We start from the raw sequence: 20818 nt of genomic DNA, 5'->3' as shown, positions 1-20818 counted from the left end.
AAACTAACCTCGTGTATTTTATCGTGGGGAATTGTAAACTGATCGAAATATTAATAGATTGAAAGAATTCCACAAAATTGCAATCCTTTGGAAAGGAAGGGATCAGAGGGGTGGGAGATTCTACGACTGTCAATCAGCATGATGGGGGCGGGGCCTCTAGACAATGCAATCAGCCTGATGGGAGCGGGGTCGCTAGACAATGCAATGGGCCGCCAGACAATGCAACGCAAGACAATGCAATGCAACGTTCCACCAACATCGTGTCATCAACTCGACCTGCCACGTGGGTTGTGAAAGAAAACGCAGTAAAAGATGTTTTTGTTCTCTTCCGGAGTTGTGTTGTTACATGAATGTGGAGAGGAAACCCCGGAGAGAATTAATGGAGATGAATCGGAGGAACAAGCTGAAGCGGGACTGCAAGGAGTTACAAAACAATGTGGACGAGCTGGTTGGAATCCAACGTGATACCGACGTCATGATCTTCAGCGAAGCCACAAAACTTGTGGTCAAGCTCAGAGACTGAGAGGATCAGGCTCATGGAAGAGACACATCAGCTGCACCTGAGACGGAACTTCCTGATCTCGACAAAGGCAGGACTTGAATGGGAACAGGGACTTCAGAATACGAGGGAATGTCAGATTTGGAATAAGGGAGATCAGATCACAACGAGGGAGTGCCAGGTTTGGAATAAGGGAGTTCAGATTACAATTAAGGAATGTCAGGATGAGAAGAAGAGTGTTTGGAAAAGAAAGAGGGGATGTCAGGTTTGGAATAAGGAAGTCCAGATTACAATGAGGGAACGTCAGGTTTCGAAGAAGGGTGTTTAAAATAGAAAGAGGGAATGTCAGGTTTCGAATAAGGGAGTTCAGATCACAATGAGGGAGTGTCAGGTTTGGAATAAGGAAGTTCAGATTACAATTAAGGAATGTCAGGATGAGAAGTGTTTAGAATAGAGAGGGAATGTCAGGTTTGAAATAAGGAAGTCCAGAGTACAATGAGGGAATGTCAGTTGAGAAAAATGGAGTTCAGATTACGAGGGAATGTCAGGTTTCGAAGAAGGGTGTTTACAATAGAAAGAGGGAATGTTAAGGTCAGAATAAGGAAGTTCAGATTACAATGAGGGAATGTCAGGTTTGGAACAAGGTGACGGACCTTGAGCGCCCTTTGGAAATATGGGGGGGGACATATCTCAGACAGTGCAGGTGGGGCAGGGGTGTGGGGGCGAGGCTGGGGAGGAGACGTAAGAAAACAGAAAGACCACCGACCTGCCTGCGCTGAGAGTGAGAGACCCAAAGACTCAGCTTCCACAGCGTGAAGCCAAGAAAGGTGAGAGGTGGGAGCTCCAGCCCAGAGGGGAGAGCAGTACTCCATCAGGCTGCGGATGAAAGGAGAGCAGTACTCCATCAGGCTGCGGATGAAAGCTTTATATGTGGTCAGGAGCTCAGGTGTGTCAAGGAAATACTTTGCATGACAGAGGATCCCCAGTCGGCGATGTCATCAACTTGGCATATGTCATCAACTCCCCGTGGGGTGTTGTAAGAGTGACGTTGTTGTAAGAGTGTAAGGGTGTGTAAGAGTGACGATGACGTCATCGGTGAAGTTGTATCCCAGCCATAATTTATTTCATTTTTGTATCCACCGTGGATGATCGGAGGAGAGCAAACACACAGAAACGCACAAGGGGAGCATACACATGCAAATCCCAAGAAACAGCAGGATTACACTGACAAGATTGAACAAATTGTTTCACTCAAATGTTTCCTTCGGATGTTCAAAGTAATTTGGATACAATCAGAGTCAAGACAATCACATTTGGCAGCAGCAGTGCAAACATCAATACAATTTCCATGTGGATGTAAATTAACTCCAAAAATGAGAAATTATAACTCTGTTCACACTTTGGCCAGGGTTTAGTAGCATGGCTCGACAAGTGCTCTGAGCTGGATATGTTCAATAACAGGAAATAAAGCCAACATGAACAGGAAATAAATATTGGTTCGCGAGCGCCAGTCAGAGTGACCACTATGTTCGTTATGTCTGTGTGTCTGTCTGTCTGTCGTCTGTCTGTCCAGAGCATGACTCTGTGGACTTTGATCCGATCTTGATAAAGCTTGGTTATGTGTTCGATATCAATGTCAAGTTGTGTTTTCCTGGATGAGGGCGTGCTACGCCCATTGTGGGTGGAGCCACGCCGAAAAAATAGCCATTTTTCGGGGGTAGTCGGATTAAAAATCTATCTTCTCCTCGGGAATTGACTGACTGGAATGGGTTCTTCGGTATTTGAAAAGCAAAACGAATGATCTAAAACTTGTCGTTGTGCGACTTTTCATTTTCGTCCCAAGGTCAAGGACACAAGATCAAAAACTTAGAAAATTGGGAATTTTGACATAAAAATCATCCGACCGCCCAAACTTTGAGAGGGAGGATGACAATTTTAAATTATAACTTGGTCAAAAATTATCACATTGTCTCATCCTTGACTTCTGAAACAATCTATATCGTCAAGTACCGCTCGTAAGCCATTGTAATCTTCAGACTTGTTTATTTTAAAAATAGATAATTTTTTTTAAAACACTCGTACAAATAGTGCAGGATCCTGTCGGGCCACTCTACAGAGTTTAGTGAAACAACTAACACCGGTGAAATTACAGAACATTTCAATGGCACGAAAATTAACAAATAATAAAAAAATGATGTTGTTTCACATTCAAGTAGAATTCACAACCAGGGTCAGGGAGTCGACGGTGACATTTCACAGTCGAAAGGCCAAAAGAGAAACACCATAATGTTCGACTTGGTCAACCTTGCAGCATCTTCAGTGTTGTTCTTCATTCACTCCAGCCATCTGAAAACAAAACAAAATGTAAAGAAAAGTGCCTGACAGGTATTGATAAACCTTATTAATAAAGAACGTTTATTACATCAAGGTACGTGTAGTCATCTGTAGATGAACGGTCCATTTTAAACTCTTCACCTTCTGGAGTCTTCATGTATTCAGGGTTCTCAAACCGTGCAGTTTTGACTTCCAGGAGCCGCCGGTTGCGGAAAATGTAGAACCCAGCAGCACAAGCCAGAACAAGCACTGGGGGAGCAGTTTGTTCAGATCAGCTGTGAAATTTCATTGATCACTTGAATGGAAGCACATTGACAAATCAATGGAAATTGTCTGAGCCAAGGATGGAACAAAATATACTGACGTAGTGGGACAATTACAGCAGCTGCTGCTGGAGAAGAGTTGTTTCCCTTTCCTTGAAGAGCAGCTTCAGCTGAAAAGTAAGAACGCAATGAATGCTGGGAGTGAAGGATGGCTCGTTTCATGCATTGCCAAATGTCATCAGCAAATGCTGCAGGTTGGATAACGGGTGGAAGCTCGAATAAACAAATAAATAATATTGGAATGCAAACTATAAACATGATTAAAACCAAAGTCGTCAATCGTCCAGTCATTGAGTTAGAACGACATGGTGTGGACAAGCAAATCAAACGTCAATACAATCCATGAACATACTGTTGCGGATTCGCGCCCGCCGGCGTGCGAGCGGCCACGTAACTCGAATCGCGGCACGTCGCCCACCGGACGGACAATCCCGTCGTGACCCTCTCGGATTAACGCCGGGAACTAGTCACGGGTGGGCCTTTCGGCCTCACCACGATCGTGCCAATCGGCCCCCCGCGTGGGATAGGGTTGCTCGCCAAATTCGACCTACCTAAGTACCCACAGGGAGGGTAGACCGGGCGATCGCACCTCGCCGCAGGTCGACTTCGGACACGGGCCACTTTAAGCGACCCGTTCCGTACTATCGGAATAACCGAGCGGTGTTATCTTCAACCTCGACGGTTCGATTAATTATTGGGCGTATTTAGCCCACGACCAACCCTTTACGTGAAGTAAGATGGAGATTCAATAAAGGAAAAGACGAAGCGAAACGGGAAAAACAGTTCAACATAAAGCACATTTATTCCGCGGCAAACGGAAAGCACACATATACAATTATACACCAAAAGCAAATGTAAAAATGACACGACAATTCTGCACAAAAAGCAAATGTAAAAGAGAAACACAATGCAGATCTACTACCGACTACCGAGCACACGGCAACACTTATACAGTTTTACTTCACAGACGGCGCCGACAACACATATACTCAAAGCAAAAGAAAAAGGGACCACCCTCAACGATGAGGGGGGCAGACGGGCCTGGGGCCGAGACCGCGTCGAGCCTACCCGTCTGGTGATGAGCCGCAAAATGGCGGTGGCGCCCCGACTCCGCGGGCCTTGCTGGCACTGCCTGGAAATGGGGTGGGAACGGGGCCCCCTTTTCACACTGTCTCAGCGCGGGGGGAAACAGGAGGGGGTTGTTGATGCTCGGGGGAATGAGGATATCTCGCTGGCTTGGGTCCCGCGACGAGCGTCTCCACCGCGACCTCGGTCGCGTTACCGGCCTCCCCTCTCCGCAGCTCCCCGACTCTGACACGAGCGCCCTCTCGACTGCCTTCGCCGCCGCCACCTCTCCAACTCTCCCCAACTCCGTCCAACTGCTTTCTCTGACTCTTCTCTTCTCAACTCTCCTTGACTGACTCAACTGCCTTTTCGGCGAGCGAACGTGGCCCTTTATAGCCCCCGGGGCTTCGCTCCTTCACCTTCGACCCTTCACCTCTGGCTGGCTCCCCATTGGACAGAGGAAAAGTGGGCGTGAATGATTTTTGATCCGCGAATCTGCATATAGCGATCATACTCCGACGCACCTGGAGGCGGGGCCAAATCGCCCCACGCTCGCTGATAGGACGGAACAGAAGTGGGCGTGAATCGTTTTTGATCCGATTTCTTCGGAAAGGCTGGTGTTTTTGCAGCCGCTGCTCGGTGCGCGCCCTGCACGAGTCCAGGATCGGCGCCCACAAGCGGCGCGGGAATGGCGGTGATGCGATGGTTGCGAGAGCGAGATGTGACGGTAAGGGTCGTGGCTGTGGTTGTGAAGCGGAGTTGCGGTTGGTGGTTGTTGTGTGATGGCTGTTGAGACGTGGTTGGTGGTGGTTGTGGTGGTAGTAATGGCGGCTGGTCCAAAATAAAGATAGTAAAAGAAAAACGGCGATCCTGAAGGGTCGCAGCCCGAATGAATGACATTTATTCCCTCTAAACAACGGGTTTGGGCCTAACTACACATATACTTACAGAGATATCTCACCGAAGGGACCTGAATGGTGGTTTGTGAATTTCGTCAACCACAACAATACTGTTCTCCCAAATCAAAACTACAAACCTGTGTGGGGAATTGGGAGGATGGTGATACGTGGTGGCTTGGATGTTGCAGGTACGACTTTCCGCACAGGTGCAAGAGTTGTCTCACTCGTGGAGCCAGGTGCAAGAGTCGTCTCACCCGTGGTGCCAGGTGCAAGAGTCGTCTCACCCGTGGTGCCAGGTGCAAGAGTCGTCTCACTCGTGGTGCCAGGTGCAAGAGTCGTCTCACCCGTGGTGCCAGGTGCAAGAGTCGTCTCACTCGTGGTGCCAGGTGCAAGAGTCGTCTCACCCGTGGTGCCAGGTGCAAGAGTCGTCTCACCTGTGAATCAAATAGTAAAGGGATTAAAAGCTCCTGTTAGACATTTTACAAACTTCAATTCGAGCCTTTAAACCGAGGAAAAGTAAACATGATACCTTTCATTGTCGATGTCACGCCGGGAGTTTTCCTGGGAATGTCAGTCGGTGGTGCAGGTGCAAGCTCACCTTCACCTGTCAATGCACATGTTGGAATAAATATGAGATCATGACAATGAACTAAACACAATTCATGGTCTCCATTATGGGGGAAAGCTCTGAAGGGGTGGAGGAGAGCGAGGCCTCACCACACATCACTACACACTCCAGGAGTCTCATAAAACAGAGAGAGGGAGGTAGTGGGGAGGGAAGGGGGTGTTCTGGACGTGCGTTTGATCGGAGGACGTGAGGGAAAGAGGGGGGTGGGGGGGTGGGTATGATCCTCGAATGCCGACATTAGTACAGGATTGAGTGAAATTGGGAACATTAAAACATCATATTCAAACGGGTTATACGAAACATTAACAACGCCAGGACACCGTCCAGAGACGTCCGTGAGGAGAGGGGGGGGGGTGTGGGGGGAGGAGGGGTTGGAGGAGTTAAGTGTGAGGGAAGGGGAACGGAAGGAACGATGTTTTCCTTCAATCATGGAAAAATCCACACCAGTGTTTGTGCCTTTATTTAATTTCCACACGTACGATAACCTCGAAAATCTCTTGTTAACTTGAGAGACGAATTGTGGAATTGATCCGAGCAGCAGCTCTGACTGATAAAAACAAAGAAAAACAAACAAATAACTTTCATTTGTCCAATTCACACATTCTTTGACCCCTGTTCCTCTCCTCGACCCCCAGAGAGTTGTCTGGTGGTGGAGAGGGTTTCGGAGGAGGATAGTATGAGGAGAAAAGAAGGCAGTGTGAGGGGAGGGAAGGGAAGGCAACGTCAGGGGAGGGGAAGGTAGCCTGATGGAAGGGGGAGGCAGCGGGAAGGCAGTGTGACGGGAAGAGAAGGCAACCTTAGGGGAATGGAAGGCAGAATGAGGGGAAGGGAAGGCAGTGTAAGAGCAAGTAAAGGAAGTGTTAGGGGATTAATGGCAGCATAGCAGGGTATTCCAATCGTGATAAAACACATCCACACAGAAACGTATTCTTTGTCACCGCCGTGTTCTCGATAAAACCACGAGAGAGCATTTAAATATTACATCCCAAACCCATACCATCGACCTGGAAAAGGACTCCCGGCATATTAACCCCCTGCCCCCCATAAACGTTTTCCAAACCTCCTCACAGTCCATGGTAAACGTGCACCGGGAATCAGCTTCAGAAATAACCTCAACCAATGAATGCACAGCGTCTTTACCACAATCAATCTCATCGGCTCCGTTATTGCAATCTTCGTCCCCATCGCACAGCCAAGTCTTTGGTACACATTGATTTGTCACCGGACCACCACATGCAAACTCCGCAGGACGGCAGCTCCTATTGTCTGAAACAAAAGCAGTGTAAGGCATCGCCATCACAACTATTGAAATAAGACCACATGTCTGTTTTGTTTTTGTAATGAAGGTGGGAAAACCAGGCCGATGAGCTCAAAGATAGTCAGAGCACCAAAAAAGCGGTCATGTTAATATGCTTAACGAAAAATATGGGATAATTAAACTCAATATTAGAATATAAAACAGTACTTGAACTCACCACAGGTTTCTGGAGCTTCATCAGATCGGTCAGAGCAGTGCACCTTTCCATCACAAACCCAATTTGAAGGTAAGCATTTACCTCCACCACAAACAAAATAATGAGGCGGACAGGTGTGAGAAGCTGCGTAATCCACAACAAAAAGAAAACAAGAAAAATACCAATCAGAGATTGCACACCCTTACCAGGAATTGTGTTGTGTGGTGTTTGTGCAATGGTGTGTTACGTAGTTAATAAGAGATGTAATCAGAACTTCCATTTTATAACTGCTGGCATTGATGACCGGGTACCAAGCCGGCCAGGAACCAAGCCGGGTACCAAGCTGGGTACCAATCCATGTACCAAGGAGTGCTGCTTTGATGGGACACCTGACCCTGACCCATGAAGTTTTTATGAATATTCAACTTAATTTAGAATGAGATTAAAATAAATCAATGCAAATGGAAGACCAAATCGGTACAGTCCTTCATTACAGTCATCAGAATCCAATCCAATCCATTGGGATCATACTCTGCAGAGAGAATCAGTGCTGCCAAAGTAGCCTCCTGTCCTGGACGGGTCACCACTTCAACACAGGATACTTGAACAGCTCAATCATCCCAACAAGCTGGTACTCAGGTTGCTGACCTCAGAAGGATGGCAGGCAGAGACAACCCCAGCTAGTATTAATTGAACGGCCAAGCAGGATTTGAACTCAGGACTCTCGTGTCCCAAACCCACCAATCTAACCATTAAATCAACAACAGGCATACAAACATTGCAATAGTATGCACTTAATAGATGTATGTGTGGTCAGGGTGCAACTGATGTAATTCATACACGTATTGTCACATGGCGTCACAGATGGCTTCACGCATGGACGGAGTCGTAATGGTCTTATGGGTCTGAGGATCTTCAAGGTCTTATGGGATTTTGTGGTCTCATAGGATTTTAGGGTATTTAAGGGTCTTCAGGCTCTTGATAGCCTTAAAGGGTGTTCGGGGTCTCAAGAGGTCTTTGAGTTCTTAAGGGTGTGTAAAGGTTGAGGTGGTGAATGAAAATACCCTGAGGACAATCCCTGGATCAGACTTGGTCTGTGTGCTAAATGTGGTGGTTGCCAGTGAAGCGGGCTTTGCAAAAAAAGGTGAACAGACGACAACTTTTATTTATGAGATGACACTTTGAACCTCAACAGAAATAGCAAGTTAGAACATTCCAATGAACATCTTGTGTGTTTTATATCCAGTCTGGCACCCTGCCTTGCTCTTTACAAACTGGCAACCCATTTTGTGCCCACAAATTGATTTGTTGACAGATTGTAACGAATCTGAAACCCATGAGCACTCAACATTCAGGTCCCCATTGCTCAGTTATTTCAATAAGTAAATGTGGATAGATTGCTCCTTTCCCCTCTGTCTAATAGGGATTAAGTGTGCATGCGCTGCGAAGTTATTCTATAGATAGGATTTTTACACTTATAACAACAACAACACGCCTTCACCTCGCTTCCTCAACCCGACGCCACAGCGCCCGCAGTGGGCGGAGTTCAAGGAGGGACCTTGCGGCGGCTCTCGACCAATCAGGGAGATGCGAGCAAGTTTGCCGTCGGTCGTCCAATGGGCGCAGAGCGAGCTGCAAGAGAACCAGAGCCTCTTTGGGGGGCGTGGAATCGAGACGCCCCGAAACGCCCCCCCCCCGACCAATCATGGATAGACGACCGATTTCCCCCCCCCCGGCGAATGAGGCATGCAGAGAAGTGAGACACGTCCCCCCCCCCGCCCCAAAGAAAAAGAGGGAAGAAATAGACGGGACGGCACAGTCATCTGGCTTCTGGTGTCGTCTCGTCGCTGGTTTTTGGTCTCTTCTCGTCGCTGGCTTCTGGTCTCGTTTGGTCGCTGGCTTCTGGTTTCGTCTGGTCGCTGGCTTCTGGTCTCATCTCGTTGCTGGCTTCTGGTCTCATCTCGTCGCTGGCTTCTGGTCTCGTCGCGTCGCTGGCTTTGGTCTCGTCTCGTCGCTGGCTTCTGGTCTCGTCGCGTCGCTGGCTTTGGTCTCGTCTCGTCGCTGGCTTCTGGTCTCGTCTGGTCGCTGGCTTCTGGTCTAGTCTGGTCGCTGGCTTCTGGTCTCGTCTGGTCGCTGGCTTCTGGTCTCGTCTCGTCGCTGGCTTCTAGTCTCGTCTGGTCGCTGGCTTCTGGTCTCGTCTCGTCGCTGGCATCTAGTCTCGGCTGGTCGCTGGCTTCTGGTCTCTTCTCGTCGCTGGCTTCTGCTCTCGTCTCGTCGCTGGCTTCTGGTCTCGTCTGGTCGCTGGCTTCTGGTCTCGTCTCGTCGCTGGCTTCTAGTCTCGTCTGGTCACTGGTTTCTGGTCTCATCTCGTCGCTGGCTTCTGGTCTCGTCTCGTCGCTGGCTTCTGGTCTCGTCTCGTCACTGGCTTCTGGTCTCGTCTCGTCGCAGGCTTCTGGTCTTGTCTCGTTGCTGGCTTCTGGTCTCATCTCGTTGCTGGCTTCTGGTCTCATCTCGTCGCTGGCTTCTGGTCTCGTCGCGTCGCTGGCTTTGGTCTCGTCTCGTCGCTGGCTTCTGGTCTCGTCGCGTCGCTGGCTTTGGTCTCGTCTCGTCGCTGGCTTCTGGTCTCGTCTGGTCGCTGGCTTCTGGTCTAGTCTGGTCGCTGGCTTCTGGTCTCGTCTGGTCGCTGGCTTCTGGTCTCGTCTCGTCGCTGGCTTCTAGTCTCGTCTGGTCGCTGGCTTCTGGTCTCGTCTCGTCGCTGGCTTCTGGTCTCGTCTGGTCGCTGGCTTCTGGTCTAGTCTGGTCGCTGGCTTCTGGTCTCGTCTGGTCGCTGGCTTCTGGTCTCGTCTCGTCGCTGGCTTCTGGTCTCGTCTCGTCGCTGGCTTCTAGTCTCGTCTGGTCGCTGGCTTCTGGTCTCGTCTCGTCGCTGGCATCTAGGCTCGGCTGGTCGCTGGCTTCTGGTCTCTTCTCGTCGCTGGCTTCTGCTCTCGTCTCGTCGCTGGCTTCTGGTCTCGTCTGGTCGCTGGCTTCTGGTCTCGTCTCGTCGCTGGCTTCTCGTCTCGTCTGGTCACTGGTTTCTGGTCTCGTCTCGTCGCTGGCTTCTGGTCTCGTCTCGTCACTGGCTTCTGGTCTCGTCTCGTCGCAGGCTTCTGGTCTCGTCTCGTCGCTGGCTTTGGTCTCGTCTGGTCGCTGGCTTCTGGTCTCGTCGCGTCGCTGGCTTCTGGTCTCGTCTCGTCGCTGGCTTCTGGCTCGTCTGGTCGCTGGCTTCTGGTCTCGTCTCGTCGCTGGCTTCTGGTCTCGTATGGTCGCTGGCTTCTGGTCTCGTCTCGTCGCTGGCTTCTGGTCTCATCGCTTGCCGAAGGAGCGTGATGGAGCCCGACATTGCCCTCCATACCCGGTGCTTGCGGCGGCATCAAGCTGCGGGTTCAAGTCCTGCCGAGCCGGATCGTCAAGGGCTGCACGAGGCAGGAAGGTCCAAGATAGCTCTGGTTTCCAGCTCATCTTTCCTCGAGCTGGGAACCTTCAATAAAGACCTCGAGGTCCATCTTCTTTTGGGGTATTTGTGTGTGCGGGTGTGTCCTTGGGCCCCGTCTACAAGTAGAAACTGTGAAGTGGCTGTGTTTGCTTGTACATTGAATGCATTTCTTACAGTCGGTTTAACTCTGCGCTTGTGTGTTCCCTTGCCCACTTTATAAATAAATCCCCTGTTAAATGTTTCAGCTCGTTTCTGTGCTTCTTTCATTGGTTTAGCACGGTGCGTGTTGGGAAATTGGGAAGCGGCAAATTGTAACCTCGGTAACCATCCGCTCGGGTTACGCACGGTTCGAGCACGCTAACGGCTCATTCCGCTCGAGCTCCGCGAGGGTGAATTTCCCCAGTAGTTTGGACGACATGGGTATTTAGGAAAATGGAAATTGTCAATCGACCCTATCCCACGCGGTCGACCGATTGGCGACCTTCGGTCCGATAAGGGACCGGAGTTATCCGGGGTGACAACCTATAAATTCCGGGTGATCAGTGTAGCTGACTCTACTGCTCCATCTCGCGGTCGTGCTCGCCGCCGAAACTCAGCCCCACAACAGCATTTCCTCCTGCAGAGAAATGGTTCGTTGTTCCAGATCAAAAACATTGAAGCAAAAAGCAAAGATGAAGTCATCAGGAGGAACCTTGATAGGATTCACATTTCAGATGCTGCTCCTCCACCCTCAACCCATCCAAGCACAGCCAAGTGAGCCTTATTTGAAAAAAAAAAGGAACAAGAACCCACATCAAAAAACTAAATAATTCTGGCTGCCAGACCATGCGTCCGATCAAGTTGAAATTTAAAACATGTGTTCCCCATCATGACGAGATGACATTCGTGAAGTTTTACATCAATTGATTAAGCGGTTCCAAAGAAAATAGATGTATGCGGTTGTGGAATTGATTAAGCGGTTGTGGAAATTCACAGAACATCATTCAGGTTCCCCGAAGATCAGTTATTTCGATAAGTATGTGTTTCAGGTTAGGATCCCCCCCACCGATGTGTAAAGGGCTGTGAATCTTTGAGGGAGTCATTATTCTTTACTTTCTTTTATTTTAAAACATCGCAACACAGCCATCTCCTCGACGAACAACGCCATCTCCACGCCAACCATCTCCTACAACGCGAACAAACATCGCAACCATCATCTCCTCCAAACGCGAATAAACAACACCAACCATCATCTCCTGAAAAAACAACGCGAGCCGATTTGCATATATGGATCACAGGACGGCTTCCCCGAAACCACCGAGTGACGTCGGACACATGGGGCTTCCAGTGAGGCTTTGGAAGGGTGAGAGGTCGGAGGTGAAGAGTGGGTGGGGCCCAGCCTCCGGTGAGAGTTCAAGGGGCAGCTCGCCCCCACCTACAAAAGGCGGAGCTCGCCCGGAGAGAGCAGTAGTCAGAGCTGTGGAGAGAAGTCGTCGCCGGGCGAGCAGTGCCAGTCAAGGCTTCCGAAGTCAGTGCCAGTCGGGAGGAGAAGCCAAAGTGCCAGCTGCGGTGCAGTCCAGCGAGTCGTCGGAGTCCGGGCAAGGACAGCCAGCGGCAGCGGCGGAGCTTGGTGGTCTGGGAAAACGACCCTGACGGCAGTCGAGCAGCGTCGCTGAGGTAGTGGATGGGTCAATAAAGAGCATCAACTTTAAAAGAGCCAAGGACCCGTTCACTCCTCCGAAAGCGTCACCGGCCGCGCCCGACAAAAGGCCCCGACGAGAGCCGGACCACCGAGGGGAACCAAGCAGCCACTCAAGCCGCTCCCCCAGCTGCTCAAGCCGCTCAAGCGAATGGCACGTTGCGACACAAGGGCCAAGCAGAGACACCAGGGGTCACCGACCCGAACACCTTCGAGCCGTCACAAGGGGCTGCCAGGTAACCTGCACGGCCTCTTGTGAGCCTTCGGTCATCCAGGCTCCGAGTTGGAATAAAGGCTCACGGGCCCGTTCCTTTTCTGGGTTTTGTGTGAAAGTGTCCTGTGGCGCCTTGTCTTTATAAGTAGAAAGTAGATTTCTACTTTCTTTTAATTATAAGCAGATTTAAGTGCATGTCTGTACATCAGTGAATAGTCATCGGCTGCAGGCTTTGCTCATGTCATGTCCCTTTCCCCCATTGAATGCTTGCTTGTTTAATGAATGCCACGTTGTTTGAATGTAAAACTGCTCGTTGCGTCCATTTCCTCCCATTGACTTCCACGGCGCGTTCGGGAAATTAGCAGGCTGTTAAAGCCAATAAAAGTGGTCATTTGGTCCGACGGAACTTATTGATTAAAACCGCTCGGCATCGCACACGGAACGAGCGCACTAAGCGGCTCGTTTCCGTACGAGTTCCGTCGAGGTATAAATTCTCGGTAATTCTATGTGCGCGGATAATTAGGTATCTCGAGATTCGGTGATAAACCCTGTGCCGCGTGGACAGAAGATTGGCAGTTTATGGTGCGTTAAGGCATCCGTTGCAGGTTTCCGGAGTTGTCCGGAAGCTCCAAGTGAATACCGATTTTCGGCGGACGCTCGACTGCGGTTGGGGCCGCAAGCGGTCGTGCGTGGTGTCGAACCGGTGAAATTCGTAACAATTTGCTTTACGAAAAATATGGGATGATTAAACTCCATATTAGAATATAATACAGTATTTGAACTCACCACAGGTTTCTGGATCTTCATCAGATCGGTCAGTGCAGTCCAAATCTCCATCACAAACCCAATTTGAAGGTAAGCATTCACCTCCACCACAAACAAAATCATGAGGCAGACAGGATTGAGAAGCTGCGTAATCCACAACAAAAAGAAAACAAGAAAAATATCAATCAGAGATTGCACACCCTCACCAGGAATTGTGTTGTGTGGTATTTGTGCACTGTTGTGTTCCGTAGTTAAGAAGAGATGTAATCATAACTACCATTTTATAACTGCTGGCAGTGATGACCGGGTACCAAGCCAGGTACCAAGCTGGGTACCAAGCCAGGGTACTAAGCCGTGCCGCTTTAATGGGATACCTGACAGTCACCCATGAAGTTTTTTTTATTCTTATTCAATTTAATTTAGATTGAGATTAAAATAAATCAATCCAAATGGAAGACCAAATCGGTACAGTCCTTCATTGCAGTAATCAGAATCCAATCCAATCCATTGGGATCATACTCTGCAGAGAGCATCAGTGCTGCCAAAGTAGTCTCCTGTACTGGACGGGTCACCACTTCAACACAGGATACTTGAACAGCTCAATCATCCCAACAAGCTGGTACTCAGGTTGCTGACCTCAGAAGGATGACAGGCTGAGTCAACCCCAGCTGGTATTAATTGAACAGCAAAGCAGGATTTGAACTCAGGACTCTCGTGTCCCAAACCTACCAATCTACCATTAAATCAACAAGCATACATTGCAATAGTACACAATTAATAGATGTATGTGTGGTCAGGATGCAACTGATGTAATTCATACACATATCGTCACATGGCTTCACAGATGGCTTCACGCATGGACCGAGTCGTAATGGTCTTATGGGTCTAAGGATCTTCAAGGTCTTATGGGTTTTTGTGGTCTCAAAAGGTTTTGGGGAATTTAAGGGCCTTCAGGCTCCAAATTGTCTTAAAGGGTGTTTGGGATCTCAAGAGGTCTTTGGGATCTTTGGGTTCTTAAGTGTGTGTAAAGGTTGAGGTGGTGGGTGAAAATACCCTGAGGACAATCCCTGGATCAGACTTGGTCTGTGTGCTAAATGTGGTGGTTGCCAGCCCAGCGGTCTTTGCAAAAAACGTGAACATACAGACAGACGACAAATTTTATTTATGAGATGACACTTTGAACCTCAACAGAAATAGCAAGTTAGAACATTCCAATGGACATCTTGTGTGTTTTATATCCAGTCCTGGCACCCTGCCTTGCTCTTTACAAACTGGCAACCCATTTCGTGCCCACGACTTGATTCGTTGACGTATTTTGGAGAAATGCTTCGTTGTTCCACATCAAAAACATTGAAGCAAAAAGCAAAGATGAAATCATCAGGAGGAACGTGGATCGGATTCATATTTCAGATTCGACTCCTCTTCCCTCAAACCATCCAAGCACAGCCAAGTGAGCCTTATAAAAAAAAGAAAAAAAAAGAACACAGATGAAAAAATTAAATAATTCTGCCTGCCAGACCATGCTCTTATCAAGTTTAAATTAAAAACATGTGTTCCCCATTCACGACACGACTGGATCACATTTGTGAAGTTTCACATCAATTGGTGAAGCGGTTCCAAAGAAAACATTATTTAATATTTTTCATCAATCCAATAAGGCTGTCAAACTATCTGACTTCTGACGTCACATGTGTAAAGTTTCGCCTCGATCTGTTCGGCCACTTCATGAGGATAACAATCAAAACTGGGTTCCATCCAAACCACAAAACAAAGTTTCCTTCAGTGAACGTCCACTTACGGCAATCTTCTTCATCACTTCCATCGCCACAGTCAGATCGGCCGTCACAACGCCAGGATGCAGTCACACAGTCCCCACTTTGACATTGGAAGTGGGTCTTCTCATCACAAGGAAAATCTACACAAAGGTCAAAGTTCATGTTTCAGCTTTTAACGTCCAATTAAAATATTCCATCAAGATGTAAAACTCCATCAAAATCTGCAGAGGATGTGTGTATGTGTGTGTGTGTGTGTGTGTGTACGTGTGTGTGTGTGTGTGTGTGTGTGTGTGTGTGTGTATGTGTGTGTGTATATGCGTGTAAGTATGTGTATGTGTATGCATGTGTGTGTGTGTGTGTGTATGTGTGTGTAAGTGGATGTGTCTGTATGTGTGTATGTGTGTGTGTGAGTGTGTGTGTGTGTGTGTGTATGAGTGTGTGTATGTGTGTGTGTGTGTGTGTGTGTATGTGTGTATGTGTGTGTGTGTATGTGTGTATGTGTGTGTGTGTGTGTGTGTGTGTGTGTATGTGTGTATGTGTGTGTGTGTATGTGTGTATGTGTGTGAGTGTGTGTATGTGTGTGTGTATGTGTGTGTATGTGTGTGTGTATGTGTGTATGTGTGTGTGTGTGAGTGTGTATGTGTGTGTGTATGTGTGTCTGTATGTGTGTATGTGTGTGTGTGAGGGCACTCAAGGTCATGAGTAATAAGAATCCGAATTCGCACAACCAGAACCACTCTCGTCCCACGCGGGTGTGGGAGTTCAGCGCACACCCGGAGAGCACAACACACCACGAGCACATGGAATGACGGAACTCACTGAAACCCAAAACGAAAACCAGGTGGATTACAAAGGAGAAATATCCCAACCACATTATTCGGGAAAACATCCCTTGTGCTGGAAGGAGACAATGAGAGGCCACAGAACCATTCAAGAGAACAAGGGTGAAGATGCTCGAGAAAAACACGAAACCTGAGATTCAACAAGAAAGAAAAAAATAATCTCCTCACAGATTCAACAAGAAAAAAAAAACGAAAACACAACGAGCTGGACAAGACGAATCGAGCTGAAGCAAACGACACTGCAACCGCACTGCTCCTGATTGGTCAAAGAACACCACGTGTGTTATGCACGAGGATTCCAGCAAACAAGACTGGACCAATCAAGTTCGTGATGCACCTCATGCTGCATCGCGAATCCTCGGCGGCACGTGATACCATTGGACCAATCACGTTCGGCCATGTACCTCGTGCTGCATTCTGACAAGCTCTGGATCAGAACGAGCTTTGATTGGTCAAAGTCGTGGAGGGTGGCGATAACCTCTGAGGGATGGTAATGACCAAGGAGGAAAAGCGATTCGTCGTTTTGATTGGTTGAAACGTGGAGGAACGGAAGGAATTCTTCTCCTCGGATCCACGAACAACACAGATGTCTGTTTCATAACCCGAATCACTTCACTGCGTCATTAATAATAATATTTTTCTCCTTGTTTTAATATTTATGATTTTCTTTTTATGATCAACGTTAAAAAGTTTAGTGACAGCTTTCGACATTTCCTTCATCCGTGAGTCTTCATCGATATTTGTGAAAATTTGATTTCCGTGGGAATGTGACGTCACTGTGAACGGCTGTCATTGTCACGCGGGGGTGCCGCATCGCGAAGCAACCACTCAATGTGACGTTCAGTCCTTTTCCAACTGCAATGGTCTACAAGGCTGGACCTGAACTTGTGATGAATATCAAGAAATCGGTAAACTTCGAAAGTAGGGATGGCCCGGACACTCCATTGTCTCAACAGAACATAAATACTCAAAAAGATCCACCAAGATAGAAATAAAAACCAATCAATGAGCGACCAGTCACGTGTGGAGAATCCCTCATCCGATCACACTCATTAGACTTTGGGACATCATCGCTGAACAAGAACAATGAGACCCATCAGGGCCCGTTTGTCATTTCTAGCTCGCCAGTTCGAAGAACAGAGAGCTATAGCGATACCCCCGGTGTGAGCGTGAAAATGTTTAAATTTTTGGTGCAAGTTATTTTTTCCTTTCCAATGTTTTTATCTACCACACTATTTTTTATACGCCCGATACATATATATATATATATATATATATATATATATATATATATATATATATATATATATATATATATATATATATATATATATATATATACACATACATACATATACATATACGAGCTGAAACCCCGTCACAGACGGATTCTGTTCATTCAACCACCCTCACCAGCTCACACACACTCGAGGGACATGGACTTGACAGGGTGTGCTTGCCCCCGCCTACTCTTCCCCCGCCCCTGCCCCATTCCCCCACCACGCCCCTGCCCCGTTCAATCTGCTTTCTGCCAACCAAAAATGTAATTATCCCAGCCCCGCCTCTTCACTCCCCGCCCCCGTCTTTTGATTCCCCGCCCCACTTGCCCCCGGGCCCCCACCCCTTGTCCATCCCCTCACACTCAACTCCGCCTCATTCAACCCAGCCCCCGCCCCATTCCCCCTCGTCTCCCGCTTTCAATTTGCTTTCCTCCGCCCAAAAATTTCCTTACCTTGCCCCCCCACCTTTTCACTCCTCGCCCCCATCTCAACGAAATAAAAAGTGTTTATTCTGCTTCAGAGTTGAAAGTTGACTATTGCCACTATGTGCGATGCACTGTTACAGGTACGAAGTTTCTTTCAGTCCAGGTCACAGTACCGAGAAAAACGTGACACGACCGCTCGGAGGAGCACAAAATTGGTCCTTCAGTATTAATATAAATATATATGGATATATATATATATATATATATATATATATATATATATATATATATATATATATATATCTTCTTCTTTCAGCTGCTCCCGTTAGGGGTCGCCACAGCGGATCATCCAAATGATCCGCATCGTGATTTGGCACATGTTTTACACCGGATGCCCTTCCTGATGCAACCCTGGTCGCCTCTTACGACACAGGGATCTGGTACACCTATTTTAACCGGGGTATACACCGGCCCAGTACATTGGTACTCATTCCGCCAACCTCGGAAGGTTGAGTCAACCCCCTGGTGTTATACGACTTGGTATATACATATTGTTGTGGTTACCAAATTCGCAAACCACCATTCAGGTCCCTTAGGTGAGGTATCTCGGTAAGTACATGTGTAGTTAGGTCCAAACCCGTTGTCTAGTGGGAATACATGTCATTTATGCGTGCTGCGACTCTTCAGGATAGCCGTTTTTCTTTTACTATCTTTATTTTGGACCAACCGCCATGATTACAACCACAACCACCGCTTCACCACAACCGCCACGACCTTCACGTCACACCTCGCAACCGTAGCATCGCCACCGTTCTTGCCCCGCTGTGGGTACCGGTGTTGGACTCGTGCAGGGCGCGCGTCGAACAGCGTGTACAAAATCACGGATTTTGTGCTTCAAAAACGGATCAAAAACGACACACGCCCACTTTTTGCCGTCCAATCGGTGAGCGAGGGGCGATTTGGCCCCGCCTCCAGGACGATCGATATATGCAAATTTGTGGATCAAAAAGCCTTCACGCCCACTTTTTCTCGGGCCAATGGGGAGCGAGGTGAAAGGTCAAAGGGAGGGGGTCAAAGGCGAAGCTACGGGGGGATAAAAGGACCGTGTTCGTCAGTCAGAGGAGTCGAGAGTCGGAGAGTCCAGAGGCGGAGAGTAGGAGAGTCGGAAGCAGAGGGTCAAGACTTCGCGGGCGGTGGAGCTGCTCGTCGTGTGCGTTGGAGTCGGAACGGAGGGGACGAGCTGTGGAAAGGCGGCGACACCAGACGAGGGGGTGCTCGCGTCGTGCAGGGAGCTGCACCCGAGGGAGGCCGACAGCGCGACCTGGCCGAGGTGGAGACGCACACCAGGGATAATAAAGATCCTCTATACCCCGAGCATCAGCAACCCCCTCCTGTTTCCCCCCGCGCTGAGATAGTGCGACCAAGGGGGCCCCTTTCCCACCCCTACCAGACACTGTCCGCGAGGCCCGCGGAGTTGAGGCGCCATCGCCGCTCCGCGTCTCATCACCAGACGGGTAGGCGCGACCCGGTCTCGGCCTCAGGCCCGCCTCATCCTTGAGGGTATTCTTTTCCTTGGTTTTGGGTATGTGTTGTCGGCGCCGTCTGTGAAGTAGAATTGTATAAGTGTTGCCGTGTGCTCGGTAGTCGGTATTAGCTCTGCATTGTGTTTTCGCTTTTATATTTGCTTTTTGTGTAAATGGAATTGTGTTTTTCTTTTCTGTGTGCTTTTGGTGGAATTGTATATGTGTGCTTCCCGTGTGCCGCGAATAAATGTGCTTTAGTGTTGAACTGTTCTCCCGCTTCGCTTCGTCTTTTCCTCTATTGAATCCCCATCTTGCTTCACGTAAAGGGTTGGTAGTGGGCTGAATACGCCCGATAATTAATCGAACCGTCGAGGTCGACGATAACACCGCTCGGTTATTCTGATAGTACGGAACGGGTCGCTTAAGTGGCCCGTGTCCGAAGTCGACCTGCGGCGAGGTGCGATCGCCCGGTCTACCCTCCGCGTGGGTACTTAGGTAGGTCGAATTCGGCGAGCAACCCTATCCCACGCGGGGGCTGATTGGCTCGATCGCGGTGGGACCGAAAAGTCCACCCGTGACTGGTTCCCGGCGTTAGTCCGAGAGGGTCACGACTGGATTGTCCGTCCGGTGGGCGACGTGCCGCGATTCGAGTTACGTGGCCGTCAGCACGCCGGCGGGCGCGAATCAGCAACAATATATACACATACATACATATATATATATATATATATATATATATATATATATATATATATATATATATATATATATATGTATATATTGTAACGGCTGTGGAAATTCGCAAACCACCATTCAGGTCCCGTAGGTGAGATATCTCTTAAGTACATGTGTAGTTAGCCCCAAACCCGTTGTTTGGAGGGAATAAATGTGATTTGGCGGCCACATTGGCGGCTCATCACAAAGACACGGGTAGGATCCACCCGGTCTCGCGGACCTGACCGCTCTTTCAGGTCCCGCGCAAATATTGGCCCACAGGCCCCGTCTGCCCCCTTGTCTTTGAGGGTGGCCCTTTTCTTTTGCTTTTGAGTAAATGTGTTGTTGGCGCCGTCAGTAAAGTAAAACTGTGTAAGTGTTGCTGTGTGCTCGCGTAGTCGATAGTAGATCTGCATTGTTGTGTTTCTATTGTAGCATTTGCTGTAGGTGCATAATTGTTGTAATTGTATATGTGTGCTCTCCGTGTGCCGTGGAATAAATGTGAATTATGTTGAACTGTTTTCCCGTTTCGCTTCGTCTTTTCTTTTATTGAATCTCCATCTTGCTTCACGTAAAGGGTTGGTAGTGGGCTTAATACGCCCGATAATTAATCGGAACCGTCGAGGCCGACGATAACACCGCTCGGTTATCCCGATAGTACGGAACAGGTCGCTTAAGTGGCCCGTGTCCGGATTCGACCTGCGGCGAGGTGCGATCGCCCGGTCTACCCTCCGCGTGGGTACTTAGGTTGGTCGAATTTGGCGAACAACCCTATCCCACGCGGGGGGCCGATTGGCACGATCGTGGTGAGGTCGAAAGCCCCACCCGTGACTAGCTCCCGGCGTTAGTCCGAGAGGGTCACGACAAAATTGTCCGTCCGGTGGGCGATGTGCCGCGATTCGAGTTACGTGGCCGTTCGCACGCCGGC

At 48.8% G+C, this 20818-nt stretch overlaps 1 protein-coding gene across 10 annotated transcripts in view; it reads right to left on the bottom strand.

The window, feature by feature from the left end:
* Positions 1–20818, bottom strand: part of LOC147008380 (uncharacterized) — an 89049-nt gene that overhangs the window by 36206 nt on the left and 32025 nt on the right. For 2 of the 10 annotated variants that reach the window (XM_085864731.1, XM_085864729.1), the window contains 3 exons: positions 13353–13475; positions 7224–7346; positions 6889–7014 (listed from right to left, as the gene is read on the bottom strand). The exons of 6 other annotated variants lie outside the window; for them this stretch is intronic. In XM_085864731.1, the coding sequence (XP_085720857.1) occupies positions 6889–7014; positions 7224–7346; positions 13353–13475 (372 nt within the window). Of the gene's footprint in view, positions 1–6888; positions 7015–7223; positions 7347–13352; positions 13476–15129; positions 15247–15925; positions 17159–20818 lie in introns of those variants that run through there. 2 more of the 10 variants (XM_085864733.1, XM_085864730.1) reach the window with 2 other exon arrangements.

Source organism: Eptatretus burgeri, chromosome 19 (genome assembly GCF_056783735.1).
Source record: "Eptatretus burgeri isolate ZD-2024b chromosome 19, Ebu_testis_v1, whole genome shotgun sequence".
NCBI classification, from domain to species: Eukaryota; Metazoa; Chordata; class Myxini; order Myxiniformes; family Myxinidae; genus Eptatretus; species Eptatretus burgeri.
Note: the sequence above shows the minus strand (reverse complement) of the source record. Positions and strands in the feature narration are given on the sequence as shown.